Source organism: Notechis scutatus, chromosome 1, assembly GCF_049901735.1.
Source record: "Notechis scutatus isolate UNSWTSFEM ecotype Mainland chromosome 1, rNotScu1.2, whole genome shotgun sequence".
NCBI classification, from domain to species: domain Eukaryota; kingdom Metazoa; phylum Chordata; class Lepidosauria; order Squamata; family Elapidae; genus Notechis; species Notechis scutatus.
Genome location: NC_142009.1, coordinates 324,504,213 through 324,527,644, shown reverse-complemented (window position 1 = coordinate 324,527,644; position 23,432 = coordinate 324,504,213). Strand labels below are relative to the sequence as shown.

Sequence of the window (23,432 nt, the reverse complement as noted above, 5' to 3'; positions counted from 1 at the left end):
GGGAAGTGGAGTTTTTGTTTTTGGCTTGGTAGAGCTCACGTTCTTTGGTGGAATGGTGAGACCTCAGTTATGAAAGATAGGAAAGCATTGCCGCAGATGCCTGAAGGCTAAGCTGGAAACGAGCCTTACTTTATGCCTTTCTCCTGAGCTTCTCACAGGCACTTGCCTGATGTAAGATATGGTACTAAATGACTTCACTTGGATCTGATCTGGCAAGTCTGACCATATCTGTCAAGTGTCCCTACTGTGCCATCATGAAATGCCAAGTGTTAGAGAATCAGACTTTAAGACGCCATTGCTTAGACAGCAGATACTGGCTCATCTCAAATTCTCAGCCATAAGATGGCTACTACTTAGAGAATATTTTCCAGGAATAGCAAGAGCAAGAGCACTTACTATATACTGCTTTATAGAGCTTTCCAGCCCTCTCTACACGGTTTGCAGAGTCAGCCTATTTCCCCCAACAATCTGGGTCCTCATTTTACCCACCTTGGAAAGATGGAAGGCTGAGTCAACCTTGAGCCTGGTGGGATTCGAACTGCCAAATTGCAGGCAGACAACAGTGAGCAGAAATGGCCTGTAGTACAGCACTCTAACCACTGCGCCACCGAATGCCTGTAAATTGTTGACATAGGGCTGTTCCAAAGAGGTTTATGTGTTTGCTCATTAAATTTGTCGGCTGTCAGTCTTACCACAGTGAACTCTGCTTAGGTTCACTGCTGCCCTTGAGAAGTCAGCTTATTCTGGTCCTAGAAAAGACCCATCAAACTGCCACGTTTTACCTTCTCACCTCCTCCTCCTCGTTCCTTTTCCTTGCAGAAAATTATCGCTTGCAGAGTGCCTACGAAAAACACCTCATCATCAAAATGGTCTTGGTAAGTTGAGCCTTTTGGCTTTTTGAAACTGTTCTGTTCCAGTTTTAAAAGTAGGACACAGTCTCAAAAATCCAGTAGGATGAGTTTCTCCAGATAGGGGCCTGTTACTTTTGATGGCTTTGGTTTTCTTTGGTGAACCTTGGTAAGAAAGTCCCTCAGTTAGCAAGATTACAGGTAGTCTTCAACTTACAACTGGTTGCTTAGGAATCATTTGAAGTTCCGATGGACTTATCTTGAAGATACTTATGACCCAGACTTGAAGTTCTGATGATCAGCCTTCTTTAGGGTCACATATCCAGACTTCAGGCGCTTGGCAAATGGTCATGTTATCTGGCAGTTTGCAGCATATTTTACAAAAAATGGCCCTGTTTTTGGCAAAACTAGGCCATCCAAACAACAAGGGCTAACTTCATGACCACTGTATTTGTTTAATGGCCACCTTGTTCACTTAAGGACTTCTGCCAAAAAGTTCATAAAATCATGTGACCAACTCACTTTACAGCCGTCACGTTGTAGCTCCATTACGGTCATGATTCAAGGACTCCCTGTAATGCTGCTATTTAATACTGCTAATTATATTTATCCACCAAAATTTAATGGTGATGGGGTGTGCAAAAAATGTACTCTCTCTCTTCCTTTATCTGGACTGTTTAGTCTCAATGAAGATTCATCTCATTTTGATTTTAGCGGACTATTTTTGTTCAATAATTCAGTAACAGCCCCTTGGTAAATTGCCCAAAACTAGAGATAAACAATGAGACAGTCTTAATCCTGTCCCAGAGTTGCTTTTGCAACAGGTAACTGGACTTTCTGGTTTTTCTTTGAAGACGTTTTGCTTCTCATCCAAGAAACTTCTTCAGCTCTGAGTGGATGGTGGGGAATGGAAGGATTTATAGTCCTTGCAAACAGCTGGTCATTTGCATTCTTTTTTGACCAGCTGTCTGAAAGGAGTATAAATCCTTCCATTCCCCACCATCCACTCAGAGCTGAAGAAGCTTCTTGGATGAGAAGCAAAACATCTTCAAAGAAAAACCAGAAAGTCCAGTTGCCTCTTGAAAAAGCACCTTTGGGACAACCGTGAACTGGACGACTGGGAATCTCCATAGATATTTAGTCTTAATCTTGTTTCATCAACTGTCTCTTCTTATGGCTTGTTTCTCTCTTCTCCAAACAGTTTCAGTTTGTAAATTCATACCTAAGTCTTTTCTACATTGGATTCTACCTCAAAGACATGGACCGCCTCAAGGAGGTATGGCATTCTTGAATATGGGAGGCAACAGCCAAGGGAAAATGGGAAAGGGGTAAATTGCACTGGGCTCCATTACAACCAGAAACAGTGTTGGTCCAGGTAAATGTGCCATTTTTATCAGGATACGTTTAGAACCAAAAATGTCCCCCGGCTATTCAAAAAAGTTGCACCCCAAGAAAGCCAAGGACTATCAGCTACTTTTAATACATTCTTAACATGGTTTTCTTTCTTCCTTTCTTTTATGGGTTCTTTTAAGTTTTCATGGTTTTTTCTCTCTCTCTGTTTGTCTCTGTCTTGTCCGTATTGCCCTCCACAGCTCCTGCTCATCTTTTCTCTCTTCCAAAGCCTTGTGCGTCAGCTTAAAGACGCGGTCCTTCCCTCCATCACTCTCCAACTCCACCTCTATCTCATCTCCTTTAAGGGTTTGCTGATTTTTTCCTGGCATCTGGGCATCTCCAAAGTAGGATCCTGATGATGGAAGGAGTATGGAAGGGTGGGGTGGGGGTGAGGAGGAATAAGCAGGCTGCAGAACCTCAGCTTTAATCCCATTTATTTGGCCCGATGCATTTTAAGAAGACTTGCTTTCCCATGACCAAAAAAGGGAGAAGTTTGCTCTTACAACTCTGACCAAGTTTTACTTAGGATTGATCAAAAATGATGAAACCGGCACGGGGGCTGAAAAGTCTTTCAGAATGGAAAGCAAAAAAAAAAGGAGTTTTGAAAGGAATTGGGTGCTCACGAGACCCCTGCCTTCAATTCTGTCAGAGTTTTTGCAACCCATCTGACCAGCACACAAGTAAAATAATTCTGCAGGATTCATTTACATAAGAAAATTTCCTTATATACAGTACCATACAGCAGAAGTCAGCATACCAATCTAGGGACACAGAAGCAATATTCACAGAAGCAAGTCATGATAAAGTAGAGAGATACAGAGGCCTAGAAACCTAGATTTATAGAGGCCTAGATTACAGAGGACAAACCAACTCTTATATACAATTCAGCAAGTCAAACCACACCCAGTCTTTTATGGCCCCATACAAACAAATACTATGTTTCCGTTTCCAAGCAGCCCCCATTGGCTGACCTGTTGCCATGTCTAATTCAGACAGTCGCCATTGGCAGTCGCTGTTGCCATGCGTAATCCAAACAGTCCCATTGGCTGACCTATTGCCATGTCTAATCGAACAGTCTCCAATTGGCTGACCTGTTGCCATGTCTATTCCAGTTCATGAACTGGACTGACAAACTACACAAACTACAAAGTACACTGCCAAATTCCTTCAAGAAACTGATTTTGGACAAGATGGCATGGTTGTCCTTTGCATAGAAATAGGTTACTGGGGAAAAAAATGGGGTTTGGTTCAAAGAGTTGCACCTCTAGAGTAGCCTTTCGTCTTCAATCCAAAGTGCTGCTTCATCCTAAGACTTAAAACAGCCCTTAGAAGTGAAATCACATATAGCAAACTACAGTCTTATGATCACTTTCTGGTAGCAGAAACTTAGTTTATTTCCAAACAATCAGAATTAAGATCAAGATTACAGGTATAATAATACATTTTGGAAAGAAAAATAGTTCCTAAATTCGCACACACCTGAATACTTACTGTTAGATTAATTTTGACTTTCTAAGGACAGGCTAGTTTCAACTAAATTTTTATTCTACGACTTAGTGCAGACTTATAGGAGCTTAGCCTTAGACTATTGTACCTTTCTCATAAAATTGCTTATACTTCTTTCTTAATGGTAAACTTTATAACTTAATTTTTCTCTCCAAATGATGCCCGGTGATGATGACGATAGATTTGTATCAGCAAACAACCTCAGCTAGAAAATTAGATGTAAGGAAACTAGAGAAATAACATCAGCATGTGGTTTTAATCTGTTTAAATGGTTACTTTTTAAGAAGCAAGTAAAGTTAGTTTCTAAATAATTTATAAAAGTTTGCCTACTTCTCACAATTGCATTTTTTTAAACTTTTTTTTGCTTTTGAAGCTTAGAATCATAGGATGGAAGGGCTGGAGGGGTCATATGATAACTGACTCCAAAGTTTCTCGATTTTGACAACTTTAAGATGTGTAGACTTCAATTCCCAGAATCCCTCAGCTAACATGTTGCTAAGATTGAGAAACATGGACCTTGCCCAATCACTACATCAACCCCAAGACCATCCATCCTTGTTTGTTCCATTGTTGACCAGTTTTTACCATTAGGAAAAATCTTGCCAATGTCCACCCAATTATATGACCCTTTTTGTCTGGCAGTTGTTAAGTGTATCTGTGGTATTATGCGAACCCATTGTTTGCTGTGGGGCATTTTTGCTGAAAACTGGAAATGAACTTCAGTTTTCAGCAAAAATGTTGTAAACTGTGGTCACATAACTGCAGAACACTGAAAGTGGTCCTAAACATGAACTGGTGTCCAAGTGTCCAAAATACAGTCACGTGACTGTGAAAGAAGCCTGGCCATCAAAACCAGGTTGTAAGTACTTTTGGGGGATTGGTTGTAAGTTCAAATGGTCGCTAGTTCATAAGTCAAAATGTAAAATGTATCTATAGAAACCCCTGTTACAAAGAAAACTTTCTTACAACTGACAAGGGTGTAATATAACAAGGAGGGAGAAATTCCCAACCATGTTCCTGGACTCCACATGTTCTTCAAAGCAATTCATAAAAATTGGTGAGTTGTCACAGCTTTGTTAGATGTGAGCTCATTTAGTCAGGCAAAAGAGAAGGTGAAAGTTAAGCTAAGGTAGTAGAGAGTAAATTATGTACCGGTGGTTGGGGACCCCTGATGTAAAGAATGAAGGGCAACCTCATTGTTTTTGTCTTCTGGTACTTTATGATTCATCATAGCCATCACAACAATCATTTTGTGAGTGTATCCACAACATCCTCTCAAAATTTGAAATACGTCCTCTAGAACAAAAAGTTTTAGAGGCTCTTGCTCTCTACATCAGGGTCCCCAACCACGGGCCCTGGACCGGTACCGGTCCGTGGATCATTTTCTACTGGGCCGCCGGTTTGCTGGGCGCTGCCATCTTGTTTCGACGGAAAGTGCTTCCGGGTGAGCTTTTCCGGTTGGAAAGCGGTGTTTGGGTCCTGAAGGAATCCTCGCGCCTTAGTTTCATCGAGAAGGGGGGGCGGCTTCGAGCGAAGAGCCGCCCGATGGCGGAGGAGATTAAGAAAGCACAAAAGCACAAAAAAAAGGTACAAAGGAGGAGTTGAAGGTGGCGGGGAGAAGTGGGAACGGCTGGCTGGCCGGTCGTTCGCTCACCTTGCCTTGTCATGCGTGCTGATGCCGGTACCGGGCTGTGGATCATTTTGTGATGCCGGTGCCGGGCCGTGGCACAAAAAGGTTGGGGGCCACTGCTCTACATGATACTCTTTGCCAATTTGCAATGTAGCTGAGGATTGAGGTTCCCCTTAAAATAGTATGTCTAGGATAGCCTGATGTTCGACTCCAGAGTTGAGTAGCTGATTCTACTAAGGAACAACTGACTAAGAATGACAGGCAGGGAGCACTTTTTCCCACTTCATTGGCCAAAATAGATGCTTCAGTGTGTCCAGCTGATTGACCATCTCACAACTCCCCCAAGATATGAGGAATAGAGGGAATATTGTGAGCAAAAGGAAGAGCAGCTACCAAGACAACAGTCAGATAAACAAAAGCTGAATCCAGGGTAAAACTGAAAAATCATCTCAGACAAGACCCTCCCTAGTTCTCATGAAGATGAAGTGTTACTACCACTTTGTAATGCCTTGGTAAGACCACACTTGGAATACTGCGTCTAGCTTTGGTTGTAACAATGTAAAAAAGATGTTGAGACTCTTAGAAAGAGTGCAGAGAAGAACAACGAAGATGATTAGAGGACTGGAGGCTGAAACATAAAAAGAATAGTCGCTGAAATTGGGTAAGTCTAGTTTAATTAAAAGAAGGACTAGGGGTGACATAGCAACCTTCCAAAATCTAAGAGGGTGCCCCAAAGAAAAGGGGGTCAACCTATTCTCCAAAGCACCTGGGGGGGCAAGACAAGAAGTAATGGATGGAAACTAATCAAAGAAAGAACCAACCTAGAACTAAGCAGTAATTTCCTCACAGAACAATTCATCAATGGCATAAATTGCCTCCAGAAGTTGCGAATGCTTCAATACTGGAGGTTTTCAAGAAGAGATTGGACATCCATTGGTCTGAAATGGTATAGGGCTTCCTGCCTGAGCAGGAGGATTGCACTAGAACAGGGGTCTCCAACCTTGGCAACTTTAAGACTTGTGGACTTCAACTCCCAGAATTCTGGGAGTTGAAGTCCACAAGTCTTAAAGTTGCCAAGGTTGGAGATCCCTGAACTAGAAGACCACCATGATCCCATCCAATTCTGTTATTCTGTTACACAAAGGGAGGGAAGGAAGGAGGCGCCAAGTGCATTCAGACTTGTAAGACTCTTGATACCATAACCTCATGATAAAAAAGTAGTAATGATCTGCATGACTTTTGCTTCCTAGTCTTGCCTGTGCCAAAGGACTAATACCTGGATGCTTTACTCTTCCCTCCTGCCTCTTTCAGATGCTGGCTACACTCCTCATTACCCGCCAGTTCTTGCAGAATATCAAGGAAGTCTCTCAGCCCCACTTATACAGCAAGTTCAAGCGTGGTGACTTCAGTATGCAAAACCTTCGGGAGGTGACCCACACCTTCTTCCGCCTGCTGACCCAGAAGTACACCTTCACCCCTTCGTGCGGCACCAACCCTCGGCATCCCAGGTATGGGGACTCGCCGGTGGGCCACAGGCCAAAGGTCCATGAGGCCCCAGAGGGGGCCGTCAAGGGGGAGAAGAAATGCCTCAATGGAGGGTGCGGCGTGCCTGAAGAAGAGGACGAGGAGAAGAAGGAATCGGACTCAGAAGACGAGAGCATCATTGACTGTGGGCTGAAGCTGAAAAAAGTGAGCTTTATTGAAAAGGCTGACCGCAAAACGGGGGATCCCAGTCTAGAGGACATGAGTTTCTTGGAAGAAGGTAGCCCCACCATGGTGGAGAAAGGGATGGACCCCTCCTCTGTCTTTGAGCTGTGCGAGGATGACGATGAGAGCGATGAAGCCTCAGAGAGCCCGTCTAAGGCCCTTCCGGATGTTAAGGAGCCAGCTGTTACCATGCGGACTCGAAGGCCGCGGGTGGGCAAGAACCTCACAGAAGGCGAGGAAGAAGAAGAGGAGGATGGTTCTGGGAATCGAAGACAGGCCCGGTCCTCCTGGATCGATCCACCAGAGGAGAACTACACCACGCAGCTTGCCCAAGCCGAAGTGGAGAGCTGCATGAAAAAATATGAGGTAAGACCAGATGTGTTGCTCCTCTGACTAAGCAAGCAGGCTATTCGTGTGATTATTGATTAATTAAGTCTGTTTAATTAATTGGCATTTGGACCTTTCTTTTAAAAAAAAGCTATCCCCTGCAAAAGATGGTGAGTTTTGAAAGTTAGTCATGTTCAGAGTATTGCAGCGTAAATTCAGCGGCAGAAAAGTAAACACAGATGGCTGAAATTTCATTTAACTTCTTTATAAGCACAAGTAAAATTTTACAATACCAGTTGTAGATTTCTTCAACATGGAGCAAACTCAAACGGAAACAGACATGTTACAAGCAACTCAACTCCAGCAGACAAACAAGCAAGTTAGTTTATCTTTCAATAGACAGACTCAGAGTTTAACATAGCTTCGGTGCTGCAGCCCTTAATATAGAGCCACACCTAGGCTACTTCTAGTTGCAGTTTCCAAACAGTCCTCATTGGCTGACTTAGTTGCTATGCCTATTCATTGGCTGACCTTGTTACCATGCTCTGTTCCAGTTCATGAATATACTCTTGACAAGTGTGTTTTCTATCTTTGGAACTTCTTCCCTGCAAAAGAAAAAAATGCGGCTTCAGACACCCAGTGCTAAACTTTGGAATAAAATAAGTTTAGAAAAGAACAAATGAATGAAGTGCTGCATGGGCTTTGTAGTTCTCTCTTGCACATGCACACACAAGACATCCCAACATTTTGATCCTCTCCCAACCTAGGACACTTTTCAAGATTACCAGGAGATGTTCATCCAATTTGGCTACGTGGTCCTTTTCTCGTCGGCCTTTCCCTTGGCTGCAACGTGTGCCCTCATCAACAATATCATTGAAATCCGGAGCGATGCCTTCAAGTTGTGCACGGGACTCCAACGGCCCTTCGGGCAGCGGGTGGAAAGCATTGGAGAGTGGCAGGTAAGCCTGGCTTTTCCATCTGGCTGCAATTGACCAGTGGAAGGGCTTGCCTTCGGGGGGGGCTCCATCACTGGAGGTCTTTTAAGAAAAAATTGGACAGTCCTTTGGAATAGCAATAGCAATAGCACTTAGACTTATATACTTTTTTACATTTTCTTAATAAATAAATAGCAATAGCACTTAGACTTATATACCGCTTTATAGTGCTTTCCAGCCCTCTCTAAGCGGTTTTACAGAGTCAGCCTATTGCCCCCAACAATCTGGGTCCTCATTTTACCCATCTCGGAAGGAGGGAAGGCTGAGTCAACCTTGAGCCTGGTGAGATTCGAACTGCTAAATTGCAGGCAGCAGAACTAGCCTGCAGTACTGCACTCTAACCACTGCACTACCATGGCTCATGGTATAAGTTTTCCTGCTTTCATTGAGGGCCGCATCAGGGTTGAGTTTGACCTTGGGGGGCCGGGGTGGGCATGGCCAGCTCTACATCACTTGTGTTGGGGGCACCTCTGGTGACCCCAGTGCTCCGCCAGAGAAAACAGGCTCCCGAGCTCCATTTTCGGCTGCAACAGCCTCCTGTAACCGTCTGCCAGCGAAAACAGAGCTCGGGAGGGCCGCGTGCAGCTCTCCCAAGCTCCCTTTTTGCTGGCAGAGGCACCGCGGGCCAGTCCTTTGCTGTTTCCGAGATGGCCCCATGGGCCAGATCTAAGCATCCCACAGGCCGGCTCCGAGTCCCGGACCGTGAGTTTGACACCCCCGCTGTACATTATACAGTTTTATTTTCCAAGTTGCTAAAAAAGAGACTGATTTTTCTCAAGTCAGTCCCTGAAAGTGCTTCATTTTTTTTTTATTTAAAAAAAGGCCTTTTCCCTCCCCCTCTGCAGAAAGTGATGGAGGCCATGGGCGTCCTGGCCATTGTGGTGAACTGTTACCTGATTGGCCAGTGTGGGCAGCTGCAGCGTCTTTTTCCATGGCTGAGTCCTGAAGGTGCTATAATCTCTGTGGTGGTGCTAGAGGTAAGAGTGTGATCAGCATCTTCTTCTTTTCCTCTGTAGGTAGTCCTTGACTTACATCCATTCGTTTAGCGACCGTTTGAAGTTACAACAGCAGCACTGAAAAAAAGTGTCTTATGACTGTTTTTCACACCATCGCATCCACGGCCACATAATCCAAATTCAGACGCTTGGCAACTGACTCATATTTATGACGGTTGCAGTGTCTCCCAGGGTCATGTGATCACCTCTTGCGACCTTCTGACAAGCAGAGTCATTTAGGAAGCTAGACTTGCTTAACAACCATGTGACTAACTTAACAACTGAAGAGATTCACTTAGTTTTGGCAAGAGAGATCAAAAAATGAGGCAAAACTCACTTAACAGTTGTCTCGTTTAGCAATGGAAATTTTGGGCTCAATTGTGGTCGTAAGTCGAAAACTTCCTGTATTATTTCTTTGGTGGACTTGCCGACCTCTTTTTTTTCTGTATATTTCATATTTCTCCAAGTACTGAGAAAGAACAGAGGACAATTAGAAGTGCTGATACTTAGATCGTGATTACGGTGCAGGGTTTTTGTTTTACTGTTTTTTAATTATTGTTTTATTTATTGGTACTTTATTATGGTTGTGATAAGCCTCTCAGAGTTGTGTAAGATGGGCAGCCATATAACTTTTTAAAATATGTTGCTGGATTAAAGGCAGAAATAACGGTTGCACTCATTTTATTCGTCTTAACACTCAACATTATACACTCCAGACTTCAATAATACATGCAACAAAAATTGTTACATAAAAATGCTGGATTCAGAATTGGGAAGAACACTCAGGAAGTGCATTCTTGAGAAATAAGAGACAACTTACTTAATGACAACATTGCTATCAGGCTTAAAACCGAGAATGATACATGGCAGGCAGTTCTTCCAAGCTGAGTTCTTTATTGTTTCATACCCATAGACAAAATAAATCTTGCCAGTCTGAGGACTCCACTATCTGCATCTACAATATGCTCTGTGAACCACAGATACTCTTCGACTTATGACCACAATTGGACCCAACATTTATGTTGCTAAATGAGACGTTGGTTAAATGAGTTTCCCCCCATTTTATGACCTTTCTTGCCACAGTTGCTAAGTGCATCACTGCAGTTGTTGAGTTATGAACACGGTTGTTAAATGAATCCGGCTTTCCCATTGGCTTTGCATGTCAGAAGGTCATCATTTGACTCCGGGACATTGCAATCATTATAAATAGGAATCGGTTGCAAAGCGTCTGAATTTTGATCGGGTGACCATGGGGATAAGAGTGAAAAGGGTCATAAGTCACTTTTTTAAAATGCCATTGTAACTTTGAAAGGTCACTAAATGAACTGCTGTAAGTTGAGGGCTGCCCGTATTAGGGAGGGGCTGTCTTCATCCTCTTTCTCTCACACAATAATACTGCCTCTTACTCCTCTGAAGTGTAACCCCCTCCCTCCTGGGAATCCACCCTTCTTGCTACCGTCCATTGCGAGTGCCCCAGAGACGGTCCCGTCCCCTGGCCTGGGAAATGAGCCAGCTCTTAGGAGAAAACTTGGAAAGTGGGAATTGAATGTACCTTTGGGAATATTTTGGTCACATCATGCAAAGGCAAGTCATTGGCAAAGATCCTGCTGTCTGGAAACATTGAAGGCAATGGAAAAAAGCCAAGAGAAGATGCAAGATTAAATACCATAATTGGTGACTCATCTCACAAGACCTCAGTCTAATGACTACTGAACAGCCCTGGTGAAGTGACATCTGTTACATCATGAGGAGTTAGAAGCAACTGAACAACAATCTGTTTCCTGTCACAGATCTACACATTATGTCCAGGTCTGAGTTTAGCAGTCTCGCTTTGAGTTAGTAGTATAAGGTCTCAAGTAATAACACTGAAAAATTGAAAGATACTAGACATTAATTCAGTGTCAAGAGTTCTTGCAGACCTTGCAGGTTTGAGACCTTGCACAATTTCAGCCCATTTTTTAAATTACAAATATAATTTTTCATTGAAGCAATTTACAGGGGGGTGGGGTGTACTGTAGATCAGGGGTCTCCAACCTTGGCAACTTTAAGACTTGTGGACTTTAACTCCCAGAATTCCTCAGCCAGCAAAGCTTGCCAAGGTTGGAGACCCCTGCTGTAGACACTATCTGGTTACCGGTGTAACAGAGGCCGTGGCGCCTGCAGGTAATGTCCGATGACCTTTTGTCATAAGGGCCCAGAGATGGTATTCAGCCAGTTCCGACCGGTTCTGACGTACTGGTAGCGGAAATTTGGACCACTTCGGAGAACCGGCAAATACCACCTCTGGCTGGCCCCACCCATCCACCCCTGCTCTATCCCGTTCTTTATTCCATTGTTGTTGTTTTTTGTTGTTTTTTTGTAAAAGTTTTATTGATTTAACAACAAATAAAAACACATAAAACATAAAACATAACATAAGAACATCATCATTCTTCATAAATTTACAGACAGTGTATCGGTTGGTTTACCACTCCTTTTTGTGCATCCATTTCATAGTCATCATAATAATTATGTTACATAATAACTCATATTATCAATCAACAATTATATATCCTAATATCATTATTAAACAATCATTTGACTATAATTTTACTAATTCATACTTAAGCGAGATAACTATAATTTAGTTAATTTATTTTATAACAAGTCGTAAAATCATACCAAATCTATCTTAATAAAATATTCTAAAAATATTATCAAAACCAAAAAATATATATATATTCATTATTTCCTAGATTTCTAAATATTCTATTATTATATTGTTTTATCTAACCATTGATAAAAAAGATCCCAAACTTCATAAAATTGTTTATCTTCTTGTTCTCTAATTTCAAATGTCAATCTACTCATTTCAGCACATTCCAGTATTTTCTTAATAATTTCTTCCTCTAATGGTATTTTCTCACTCTTCCAATTTTTAGCAAATACAATCCTAGCCGCTGTTAACACATTTACAATCAAATACTTTAAGTTTTTATTAAATGTATCAGGTAAGATTCCCAATAGAAAAATCTCTGGTTTCAAATCTATATGTTTTTTTGTCATTTCTTCCAACCATATGCGAATTCTAGTCCAGTATTTCCTGGCCTCCTCACAAGTCCACCACATATGGTAATATGAGCCAGGGATCTGATGACATTTCCAGCACTTTTCAGATTTGTTCTTGAACATTCTTGCTATTCTTGTCGGGGGAAAATGCCACCTGTAAAACATCTTATACAAATTTTCTTTATATGCTACTGACATTGTCATTTTATAATTTTGAGACCACAATTTTTGCCATTTCTCTAAATCAATCCCATATCCAAAGTTCTTCCCCCAAACAATCATTGTTTCTTTGACTTGTTCTTCCTCTAATTTAATTTCCAACAAATAACTACCGTATTTGCTGGCGTATAAGATGACTTTTTTGCCCTGAAAAACATGCCTCCAATTGGGGGGGTCGTCTTATATGCTGGGTCGTCTTATACGCCGGCAAATAGTAATTGGGAAGCGCTGCTGCCATTGCAAAGCGCCGCCGCGGCTCTTCCTTTTTGCCTTTCCCTTCCCGAGGCAACGCGGGACTGGAGCAGCGATGGAGCCGCGCCAGCGGTAACAACTCCTGACAGCCCCAGCCGGATACCTCAGCGGAGCCCGGGCGGTGCGAGCCTCGTTTCCTTGGGAGCTGGGAGAAGGCTGGCTGCTCCTTTCGGCTTCACGGGATTCGTTTCCACGGTGCACAAAAGTGCCTCAAAAAAAAAAAAAAGTGCAAAAGTGGAAGGCGTGCGGAAGAGGGGCGAGTATATAACAAACTATATTTTGAGTGGAAATGTTGGGGGTCGTCTTATATGCCGGGTCGTCTTATACGCCGGCATATACGGTATATAGTTTTTTAATCACTTTTTCATCAGAACCTGTCAAAATCCTATCTAGATCAGTCAATTTATCATAAAATCCTTCTGTTTTAGAATCTTTAAGATACCTTGAGTGTATTTGCACATATGAAAACCAATTCATCTTTATATCTTGTTCTTCTAGCTTTTTCATCGTTTTAAGTTCACCCTTTTCATCCAGTATTTCCCCATATCTAACTGTTTGTTCCTTCTTATAAATTATGGGATAGGAAAAAGCTTCGATAGTTGATAACCAAACTGGTATTTTCAAATAACATTGTTTCTTAATTTTCTCCCAATTCAACCATAACGATTCCCGTATATAGTACCTTCTGAAATAACCCTGCGATTTAGTTCCCTTATACCATAAAAAGGCATGCCAACCCAATAATAAGTCATGTCCTTCCAATGCCAGTAATCTAGACTTTCTTAACGTTATCCATTCTTTAACCCACATTAAATTTGCAGCTTGATAATACAACTCCCAATTAGGAAGGCCAAATCCTCCTCTAGTTCTAGCATCCTGTTAAAATTTTAGTTTTATTCTCGCTTTCTTACCTTGCCATATATACTTCAACACAATTTTATTTAATTCATCAAAGTAGTCTTTACCAAGCCTAATTGGTATTGTTTGAAACAAATATAAAATTCTGGGTAAAATATTCATTTTGATTGTTGAAATTCTACCTATCAAAGATAATTGTAGGTTTTCCCATTTTTTCAAGTCAGATGCTATCTGCTGTTTAAGTTTAATATAGTTATTCTCTTTCAGTGTAGTACATCTTGACATCAAAAATATCCCCAAGTATTTAACTTTATTCAGTAACTTGAATTTTCAGTAGGTCTGCCAACTCTTCTCTTTGCCTTAATAACATATTTTTGTCAGAATCTTTGTTTTGTCTTTATTTATTTTTCAAGCCAGCCATCTCACCATACGTCTCTATCTTTTCCAGTAATTTTAAAGCTGTCTCTAGAGGGTCTTCCAGAATAAAGACCAAATCGTCCGCAAAGGCTTGCAATTTAAATTCCTCCTTTTTAACTTTCATTCCTTTTATATTTGTATCCTCTCTAATATTTCTATTTAGTACTTCCAAAGTCAATACAAATAACAAAGGGGATAGTGGACATCCTTGTCTTGTGCCTTTTTTAAATATTGATAGAGTCTGTAAATTCTCCGTCTATCATCACTTTTGCTGTTTGCTTATAGTATATAGCTTTTATTGCTTGAATAAATTTTCTAGCAAAACCCATCTGTTCCAATAATAATAACATAAATCTCCAATTCACCCTTCTTGCTACCGTCCATTGCGAGTGCCCCAGAGACAGTCCTGTCCCCTGGCCTGGGAAATGAGCCAGCTCTTAGGAGAAAACTTGGAAAGTGGGAATTGAATGTACCTTTGGGAATATTTTGGTCACATCATGCAAAGGCAAGTCATTGGCAAAGATCCTGATGTCTGGAAACATTGAAGGCAATGGAAAAAAGCCAAGAGAAGATGCAAGATTAAATACCATAATTGGTGACTCATCTCACAAGACCTCAGTCTAATGACTACTGAACAGCCCTGGTGAAGTGACATCTGTTACATCATGAGGAGTTAGAAGCAACTGAACAACAATCTGTTTCCTGTCACAGATCTACACATTATGCCCAGGTCTGAGTTTAGCAGTCTCGCTTTGAGTTAGTAGTATAAGGTCTCAAGTAATAACACTGAAAAATTGAAAGATACTAGACATTAATTCAGTGTCAAGAGTTCTTGCAGACCTTGCAGGTTTGAGACCTTGCACAATTTCAGCCCATTTTTTAAATTACAAATATAATTTTTCATTGAAGCAATTTGCGGGTGGGGCGGGGTGTACTGTAGATCAGGGGTCTCCAACCTTGGCAACTTTAAGACTTGTGGACTTTAACTCCCAGAATTCCTCAGCCAGCAAAGCTTGCCAAGGTTGGAGACCCCTGCTGTAGACACTATCTGGTTACCGGTGTAACAGAGGCCGTGGCGCCTGCAGGTAATGTCCGATGACCTTTTGTCATAAGGGCCCAGAGATGGTATTCAGCCGGTTCCGACCGGTTCTGACGTACTGGTAGCGGAAATTTTGACCACTTCGGAGAACCGGCAAATACCACCTCTGGCTGGCCCCACCCATCCACCCCTGCTCTATCCCGTTCTTTATTCCATTGTTGTTTTAGCTCAGCTAATTCGCAGGGCAGAACAGATTGCCGCGCCTCAGCTGAGCTAAAAACCAGCAGCATGCAAATTGGAATCCCACTGCTGTAAGGGCCGATGCATTTTTGTTATACCCTGTAGCTCATTTTGCTTATATAAGTTTCCATAGATACAAATGAGATTAAAAGTTTTTTTTAAAAAAACTCTTACGATGGAACCCAAATGTTGATTTTAGTTTGATAACTACCTTAAAAAAACATTTCTTCTGATAGCACCTGGTTGTTGATGTTCCGCATTGTTGTGTGTGTGAACACAACTTGCTTTCTGCTCCTTTCTGTCCACTCCACTGATAATCAGCTCCAGAGGAAGGCAAAACTCCTTTACTGAGATTGGATGTAATAGCAGAATTTTGCAAGTCCAATATAGGTATCATACTGTACATCTCTCCCTTCCTTATACTCCTGTGAATGAAGGAAATGTCTGAGCCTCTTCTAAATACGATCTGTTTGCGCTGAACTTCCTATACATATTTGCGTATAAACCAATCCTCACATTTTTAACCAAAATACCATGAAAAATATACCAACTGTTGATGAGCCAATGATAAAGATGAAAACATACATACATACTTTTACTCTTTACAGCCTGACTTTCTTCTCTCCACAGCATTTTGCCCTTTTGCTCAAATATATCATCCAAGTCGCAATTCCTGATATCCCGGCCTGGGTTGCAGAAGAGATGGCTAAACTGGAATACCAGAGGCGGGAAGCCTTTAAGGTGAGTCTCACAAGAGAGATTGCACAACGTGGAGCTCTCTCTCTCTCTCTTTTTTTTTTTTTTGGAATATAGGTAGTCCTCCGTAAGATGGTTTTAGTCTGGGTTGTCCATTTGGTTTAAGGTTTTTTTTTAAGCTGGTTTGTTACGGTTTTTCAAGTGCAGGTGGTCCTCGATCTACAACCACAGTTGAGTCCAAAATTCCTGTTCCTAAGTGAGGCAATTGTTAAGTGGCTTTTGCCCCATTTTATGAGCTTTCTCGCCCGAGTTCTTACGTGAAACACTGCAGTTGTTGGGAGTTAGTAACACGGTTTGTTCAATGAATCCGGCTTCTCCATTGACTTTGCATGGCAGTAGGTGACAAAAGGTAATGTTATGAGACTCTGGGACATGGCAACCGTCCTAAATATGAATCAGTTGCCAAGTGTCTTGAGTTTTGATCATGTGACCATGGGGATGCCGCAACGGTTGTAAGGGTGAAAAACGATCATAAAATGAACTGTCACTAAATGAACTGTTGTAAATCAAGGATTACCTGTACACTAGTCTGAGTCCATTAGAGTTGGGCAGCTAATAAATTCAAAGAAATAAATAACAATAAAAAGCTAGATTCTTGGAAAGGAATCTAGATTTATTGAAAGGGGGAAAATGGTTATTTTAAAAAAAAATTCCTGGAAACTGGAAATGTATACTTAGGCAGTGGTGGGATTCAAATTTTTTTTTTACTACCGATTCTTTGAGCGTGGCTTGGTGGGCATGGGTGTCTTGGTGGGAGTGGCAGGGGAAGGATACTGTAAAATCTCCATTCCCTCCCCACTCCTGGGGAAGGATACTGTAAAATCCTCCCCACCCCACTAACCTGCTTCCCAGCTCTGTTTTCCTATGCAGGGCAACAAAAGAAGACCCAGCCGATCAGCTGGGACTCAATGGGAGGCAGAGAATAGATGGGGGTGGGGCCAGTCAGAGGTGGCATTTGCCGGTTCTCCAAACTACTCAAAAAATTTCACTAGCGGTTCCCCAGAACTGCTCAGAACCTGCTGAATACCACCTCTGTACTTAGGCCCCTGTTGGCCAGTGAGTAGCTACGATCCTTTTGATCGTCTTTTAAACTGACTCAATCCAAAAGGATATCACCTCCCAGTTGTCACAAATGAAAAGAATCTCTTCCTGCCCTGCAGTATTTTGCACTCCCCAATAATTCCATTTACTTATTTGCAAATTACCCATCATTACATTTGATTTAAGAATGTGACCTTTAAGGTCAATTCAAGCAGTAAAGTATGGAGCGTAATGGCAACTTATAGGATAACGCGTGCTAATTTCAGAGCTTGTGTCCCTGCCCCACCAGACCACCTTTTGGAATGATAGTTTAATGAAAGTAGTCCTTGATTTACAACTGTTCATTTAGTGAATACCTGAAGTTATAACGGCACTGAAAAAATAACTTATGACCATTTTTCACACTTAATGACTGTTTGTAGTATCCCCATGGTCATGTGATCAAAATTCAGACGCTTGGCAACTGACTCATATTTATGACAGTTACAGTGTCTCAGGGTTATGTAATAACTTTTTGTGGCCTTCGACAAGCAAAGTCAATGGGGAAGCCAGTTTCACTTAACGACCGTGTTACTAATTTAACAAGTGCAGTGATCGCCACAACTGTGGCAAGAAAGGTCATAAAATGGGGCAAAACTCATTTACAGACTTACAGATTAATCAGAGTTGGAAGGGACCTTATAGATCATCTAGTCCAACCCCCCGCCCAAGCGGGAGACCCTACACCATTTCTGATAAATGGCAGTCCAATCTCTTTGTAAGATTGGACTCGTTTAACAACTGGCTCGCTTAGCAAACAGAAATTTTGGTCTCAATTGTGATAATAAGTCGAGGACTACCTGTAGTGTGTGGACTTACGACCACAACCGAGCCCAAAATTTCTTGGTTAAGCTTTGGTTAATTTTGCCCCATTTTACAACTTTTCTTTGGCACAGTTGCTAAGTGAATCCCTGCACTTGTTAAGTTAGTAACCCGGTTGTTAAGTGAATCTGGCTCCCCCATTGACTTTGCTTGTCGAAAGGTTGCCAAAGGGGAATCACGTGACCCTGGGACACTGCAACCGTCATATATGTGAGTCAGTTGTCAAGCATCCGAATCTTGATCATGTGACCAGGGGAAATGCGACACTGGTTGTAATTGCAAAAAATGGTCAGCCTTTTTCAGTGCCATCGTAACTTTGAACGGTCACTAAACCAACTGTTGTACGTCAAGGATGGCCTGTCTTAAAAAAACAAAGGGGATAATAAAAGAGGCCTGTGCCCCTGCTTTTACCCTGTGTGTGAAAAAGGACAGAAACTCTTCAGGGGAGAAAAGAAGGGGAAGTGGTGGGAGGCTGCAAGAAGTGAGACGATTAATTCTTGTGCCACTATTCCTCCCCAGAAGCATGAACGACAGGCCCAGCACCACTTCCAACAACAACAGCGTCGTAAACGGGAGGAAGAGGAGCGTCAGCGCCACGCCGAATATCACGCCCGGAAAGAACGTGAGAGCAGCCGGGAGGAAGGCAAGGCTAATAGTGGTGGGCAGGATCCTGGACACGAGAAGAGCCAGCCCAAAGGGAAGGGTTCAGGAGGGTCGAGCCACGGATCCGAGAAACCCAAACGGCCCAGCTCCCTCCTGGCCACCAACAACGTCATGAAGCTCAAGCAGATCATCCCTCTACAGGGCAAGTTTTTATCAGGGAGCACGGGGGCAGCTGGCACCGGGACGGCCCGCTTACCCCAGTCCCCCACTAGTACTGATAACAAACTACCTGGGTTCCTTAGTTTCAAGTTCCTTAAGTCCCCAGAGACAAAACGGGAAGCCAACACCGAGAAGGTGCAGTCACCCACTAAGCCTTTCAACCCCAGCAAACTGTTCAACTTCACCAAATCCGAAGGGGGCAATGGGGCATCGTCCCCTCCGCGGCCCGGCCCTTCGGCAGATGCAGGCGAAAAGCCTTTGGCCAGCAGATCCCATCTCAACGGGTTGGCAGATGAGGAGGTGTCTGAGGACCTGGAGATACGAACAGTGGTGGAGGAGGAGGAGGAGGGGCCGAGCCACAAACTCTAACCAAGATGTTAGGGTGGGTGAGAGCTGGGAAGAGGGAGGAAGAGGAAGGCGCGGGTTGCTAGTTGGTTCCTCAAGCAGAACTGGGGCAGCCTCTGAGTCGAGTTGGGAGAGGTCTGCTGGGTCTTTCGGCCCTTTTCCAAGCAATTTCAGGGCAACCCTTGCGGAGATTTACACTGGGGGAAAAGAAAGTTGAAGATGGTTCCAGGGAGGTTTTGATGGCTTTGACCAGGAGGCTCAGTTCTGATATTGATGGTTATTGATCTAAGTCAGATTTTAAACCGAGAATTCCCAAGAATAAGGAAAGCAAAGGAATTGCAAGTGAGAAGTGAAGGATATGAAGCAGAGGGTAGAGGGGACTTCCACTAACCTTTAACAGGTTATTTTACATATCTTTCTCCTTATTTTACCAGAGCTTGGGCCAGGAAAGCATCCTAGATTTTCTAAATGTTAAACCCACATTCAGAATTTCCAGATGCTTCTCTGTCTTTAACCCGGATGGACAAGACTGCAAAAAAGTGGGTGCAATGTTTTGTTTGAGAAGTCACAACCTTTAACCTTTAATGACCTTTAAGTCATTAATCTTCATTGGAGTGTTTTTACTTTCCCTCCAAGAGCCCTTTCAGGTATTAGATAGAATTTCAGCCATAGCTAGTGTAGTCTTTCCCTGGATGTAAATATATTTTGAAGAGAGACACAAATACTAGAATCTGATGGGAGGAAGCTTTGCATTACTTCCCCCTCCTTCCATTTAAATCGTAGATGATCCCCACGCAGTCCATTTCTGCTTGAAGAACAGCCTCATGTGGCAGCAAAGCACAGGATTTTGAGGAGGCTGGAAGGGGAGGGGGAAGGTTGGAACCATTGTCCATGCATGATTGACAGCTCTTGCACTAAAACTGAACAAAAAAAAAACCACGGTGACTTTCATGTTTCCGAGACAAAAGCTACAGCAGTCAATCAAAAAGAAAGAAAGAAAGAAAAAGAGTTGGGGCAAGTAGCATTAAGCGTTCTCGGAACAAAGATCTACCACCTATTTTCTTTCTACAAACTTAGTAATAAAGAAAACAAGAAATAAAGGGATGAGGGGATAAAAACCTAATTTGGAAGGCACTATTATTAATGATTATTAATTTTTTTGCAATAAGGACCTTGACCTGTGACAGGCTGTGCCAAGGAAATTTTTCTCAATTTGCCGCTTAATCGGGAAAGCAGATATAGGTAGTCCTCAACTTACAATCACCATTGGGATCGGAGTGTCCATCACTAAGTGATATGGTCATAAAGGGAGTCACGCCCTATTTTTATCACCTTTTGCCATGGTCATCAAGGAAATCGCTCAACTGTTAAACTAATCTGGCGTGTTTCCCCCACCACCACACCACCCTATTAACTTTGCTTGTTGGTAATCCTCTGGGAAGATCACTATGGTGATCTCATAAATCTTGTGGGACACAGCAACTGTCTTGTAAGTACATGCTTCTTGCCAAACGCACAAATGACTATGAGGCTGCTACAACAGCCCTAAGTGCAATGGCTGGTCACAAGTCACTTCTTTCAGTGCCATCATAATTTTGAACAGTCGTTAAACGAATGGTCCTAAGTCAAGGATTACCTATAAATTGAGCTTAATAGATTAATGACTTCATTGAGAAATCCATGCAGTTGGTCTTGCCAGAATGTGGAAGAGTTCTCTGCTGCCTCTGTTGCTGCCTTCTGAAATACTTCTTTCAGATTCCGTGTCCATCCTGCACACCAGGGATTTCCTGGTCATTTCTTTACCAATATTAACCCTATTAACCAGTTCAGACCTGCTTGGCTTTTTAAATATGTAGGTGCACCCACTTGCTGAGTTGAGAGGGAAGAGTTTGAGCTAAAAGATAGAAAATCCAGAATGAACGTCGAAATAAATAGGAGAGAGGGAGAAGGGAATTTTCTCATTAATCTGCCTCAAGTAGATAATAGCTATAATCATCACCTTCAGGAACGTTCTAACACTTTGGAAATGGGGTGGGTAGAATTTTTTCTTTTTCTTTTAATCAGGTAGCATGTCTTTGCCCTGCGGCCTAAATTCCTCACAACTGGTCTGGATAGGAAGGGTGAGGGGAAATCCTCCTTTTATCTGGCAGCCGTTTTTAAGATGCAAATCAGTGTCAAAAAAACTTGTGTCTTTTTTTGGTTTCTTTAAAAAAAAAAAAAGCAATTGAACCCCCAGCCAAAAAAATAGCAGCATCCCTTGATTTCCAGGCTTTGTAGAATCTCTGAACGTAGTTTTGTTAAGCAGGAGGGCTGTTGCAGAGAGCAGGCATGGCCTCTGCTCCCCCCCCAATATCTCACCCGACTTAAGTGAGCTGGAAGTGGCCAACTTAGCAACACAGATCTACGGAGGCAGCATCTGGAGCTTTTGTCGGCTTCCCCAAATTAAAGGAAAACTGCTTTGTCTTTTCTTTACTAGTCCAAAGGAGCCGGTCGCTTTGCAGGACAGAAAAGAAGTGACTCTAAAGGAAGGGATTTCTCTTGTCTTCTATACACAACCCCGTCCTTCTCCGGAGCAATTTGCCATCGCCGCAATACATCACTGACTGCTAATACATTTGCTCCTCACAAGCCATTGTAGTGATAAGGTTGGAGAGGGATTTCCAACAGGTGCTGGCCACCTTTCTGGCCTGCTCCCCCCAAAAAAGCCCTTAGAGGATTTTCAACTACTAAACCCTCCAAGGAGGAAAAAAAACAAAAAACAAAAAAAACAACCCCAATAAGTGAGCTCTGATGTCTCTCCTCCGAATCACTCCTTTGCCTGATGGTGAAGCCAAGTGCTGGCCTAGCTGTATTTTCACCCACGCCAGAATGCCAAAAAAAGGGGACTGACCTGCATGGCTTTGATGCTCAAAGCTTTCTCTCTCTCTTTTTTTTTTTGCGGTGGCATCACTTTCAAGCTGTTTCGCAAGAGCAATAACACAACGCTAGCAGCTACCAAGTCCATTGCTGGATGCCAGCTCCATTTGATGGGCGCCAAGGAAATAACCAGGAGAGAAAGACTGGTATGCTGGCTTGAACTCGTCTGGGACACGTGTGGGTTTTTCACCACGGCTTTTCTGTCTTCTATCAAGTTGGCAGAAGAGAACCCCACTCGCAGCTCTTAGCTGTGACACCAAGGATTATTCTCTCCTCTTGGTGGACCTGCCTGCGTTTCATTCCCTAGCTAAAGTGAACCACTTTCATTCTGCTGAAGGGTTGGAGTACTAGAGGTCACCTGACTAATCAATCCATTCTCCTTCTGCTTCTTCTTCACTGCCTAAGCACGGAATGCGTTTCTCCCAGCGACCCAGCCAGCGTTCATTCATATTTGCCATGTCCAGCCAACCAAAGCTTAGCAAAATGGGGGGGCAGTTCACAGAAAGGCATGATTTGAATGCACCATGAACCCTCCCAAGCCAGATGGGATTTGAGGTGGGCAGGAAGGCCCCCTTCTCCTCCTCTCGTGCCCTTCCGATTCTGCAGCACCCTAGGCCCAACTCAGATATCGATCTCAGAGTACCTACCTAAAAGCACCGGTCTCTTTAATGTCTTACTCTTCTTGAGCAATTCACTGTACCAGAGGGGATTTTTTTATAAAAAAAAAAAACGGGAGGAAAGCAAAGGGGACTATTTTTATTTATTGATTTGATTTGCTGCATTCTAATTTATTTCTGTGACTTGAAGACAAGAAGGGTGGGAGAATCTCAAATTTCTTTTTGAGTTATTTTTGTAAATTTGGCAGAAATGCAATAAAATTATATTTCAACAAAAGGAATAAAATTTGGGTCAGGGCGGGGCAGACACCAGCAGCTTCTTCAGCATTTATTTATACAAGGCCCTCACCAATAACTTTTTGCTACACTCACAGGATACATTATAAGGAGATTTAATTTATATGTCACCCATCTCATCACCCAAGCGACTCTGGGCGGTTAATCTGAAACCTATCGAATTTGATTTAGTCAGCATATCCCTATATATTAATATATAAATTGTGACTTTACAAGGGCCACTCACTTGGCTGGTCCACAGAAAAGGCTGTGTCAAACTCAAGCCGTGTTACCGCCTACTGCAGTGCATAAAAGCAGCCGCTGC

At 42.6% G+C, this 23,432-nt stretch overlaps 1 protein-coding gene across 4 annotated transcripts in view; it reads left to right on the top strand.

Annotated features, from left to right (window-relative positions):
• Positions 1 to 23,143, top strand: part of ANO8 (anoctamin 8) — a 71,430-nt gene extending 48,287 nt beyond the window's left edge. Inside the window, exons 11-19 of one of the 4 annotated variants that reach the window (XM_087952572.1) lie at positions 820 to 875; positions 2,050 to 2,124; positions 2,441 to 2,584; positions 6,688 to 7,449; positions 8,178 to 8,369; positions 9,251 to 9,382; positions 16,104 to 16,214; positions 18,651 to 18,936; positions 21,775 to 23,143. In XM_087952572.1, coding sequence (XP_087808698.1) covers positions 820 to 875; positions 2,050 to 2,124; positions 2,441 to 2,584; positions 6,688 to 7,449; positions 8,178 to 8,369; positions 9,251 to 9,382; positions 16,104 to 16,214; positions 18,651 to 18,936; positions 21,775 to 21,815 — 1,799 coding nt within the window. In that variant the 3' untranslated portion in view covers positions 21,816 to 23,143. Of the gene's footprint in view, positions 1 to 819; positions 876 to 2,049; positions 2,125 to 2,440; positions 2,585 to 6,687; positions 7,450 to 8,177; positions 8,370 to 9,250; positions 9,383 to 16,103; positions 16,215 to 18,650; positions 20,422 to 21,774 lie in introns of those variants that run through there. The other 3 variants (XM_026670977.2, XM_087952571.1, XM_026670975.2) reach the window with 3 other exon arrangements.
• The last annotated feature ends 289 nt before the right edge of the window (positions 23,144 to 23,432 follow it).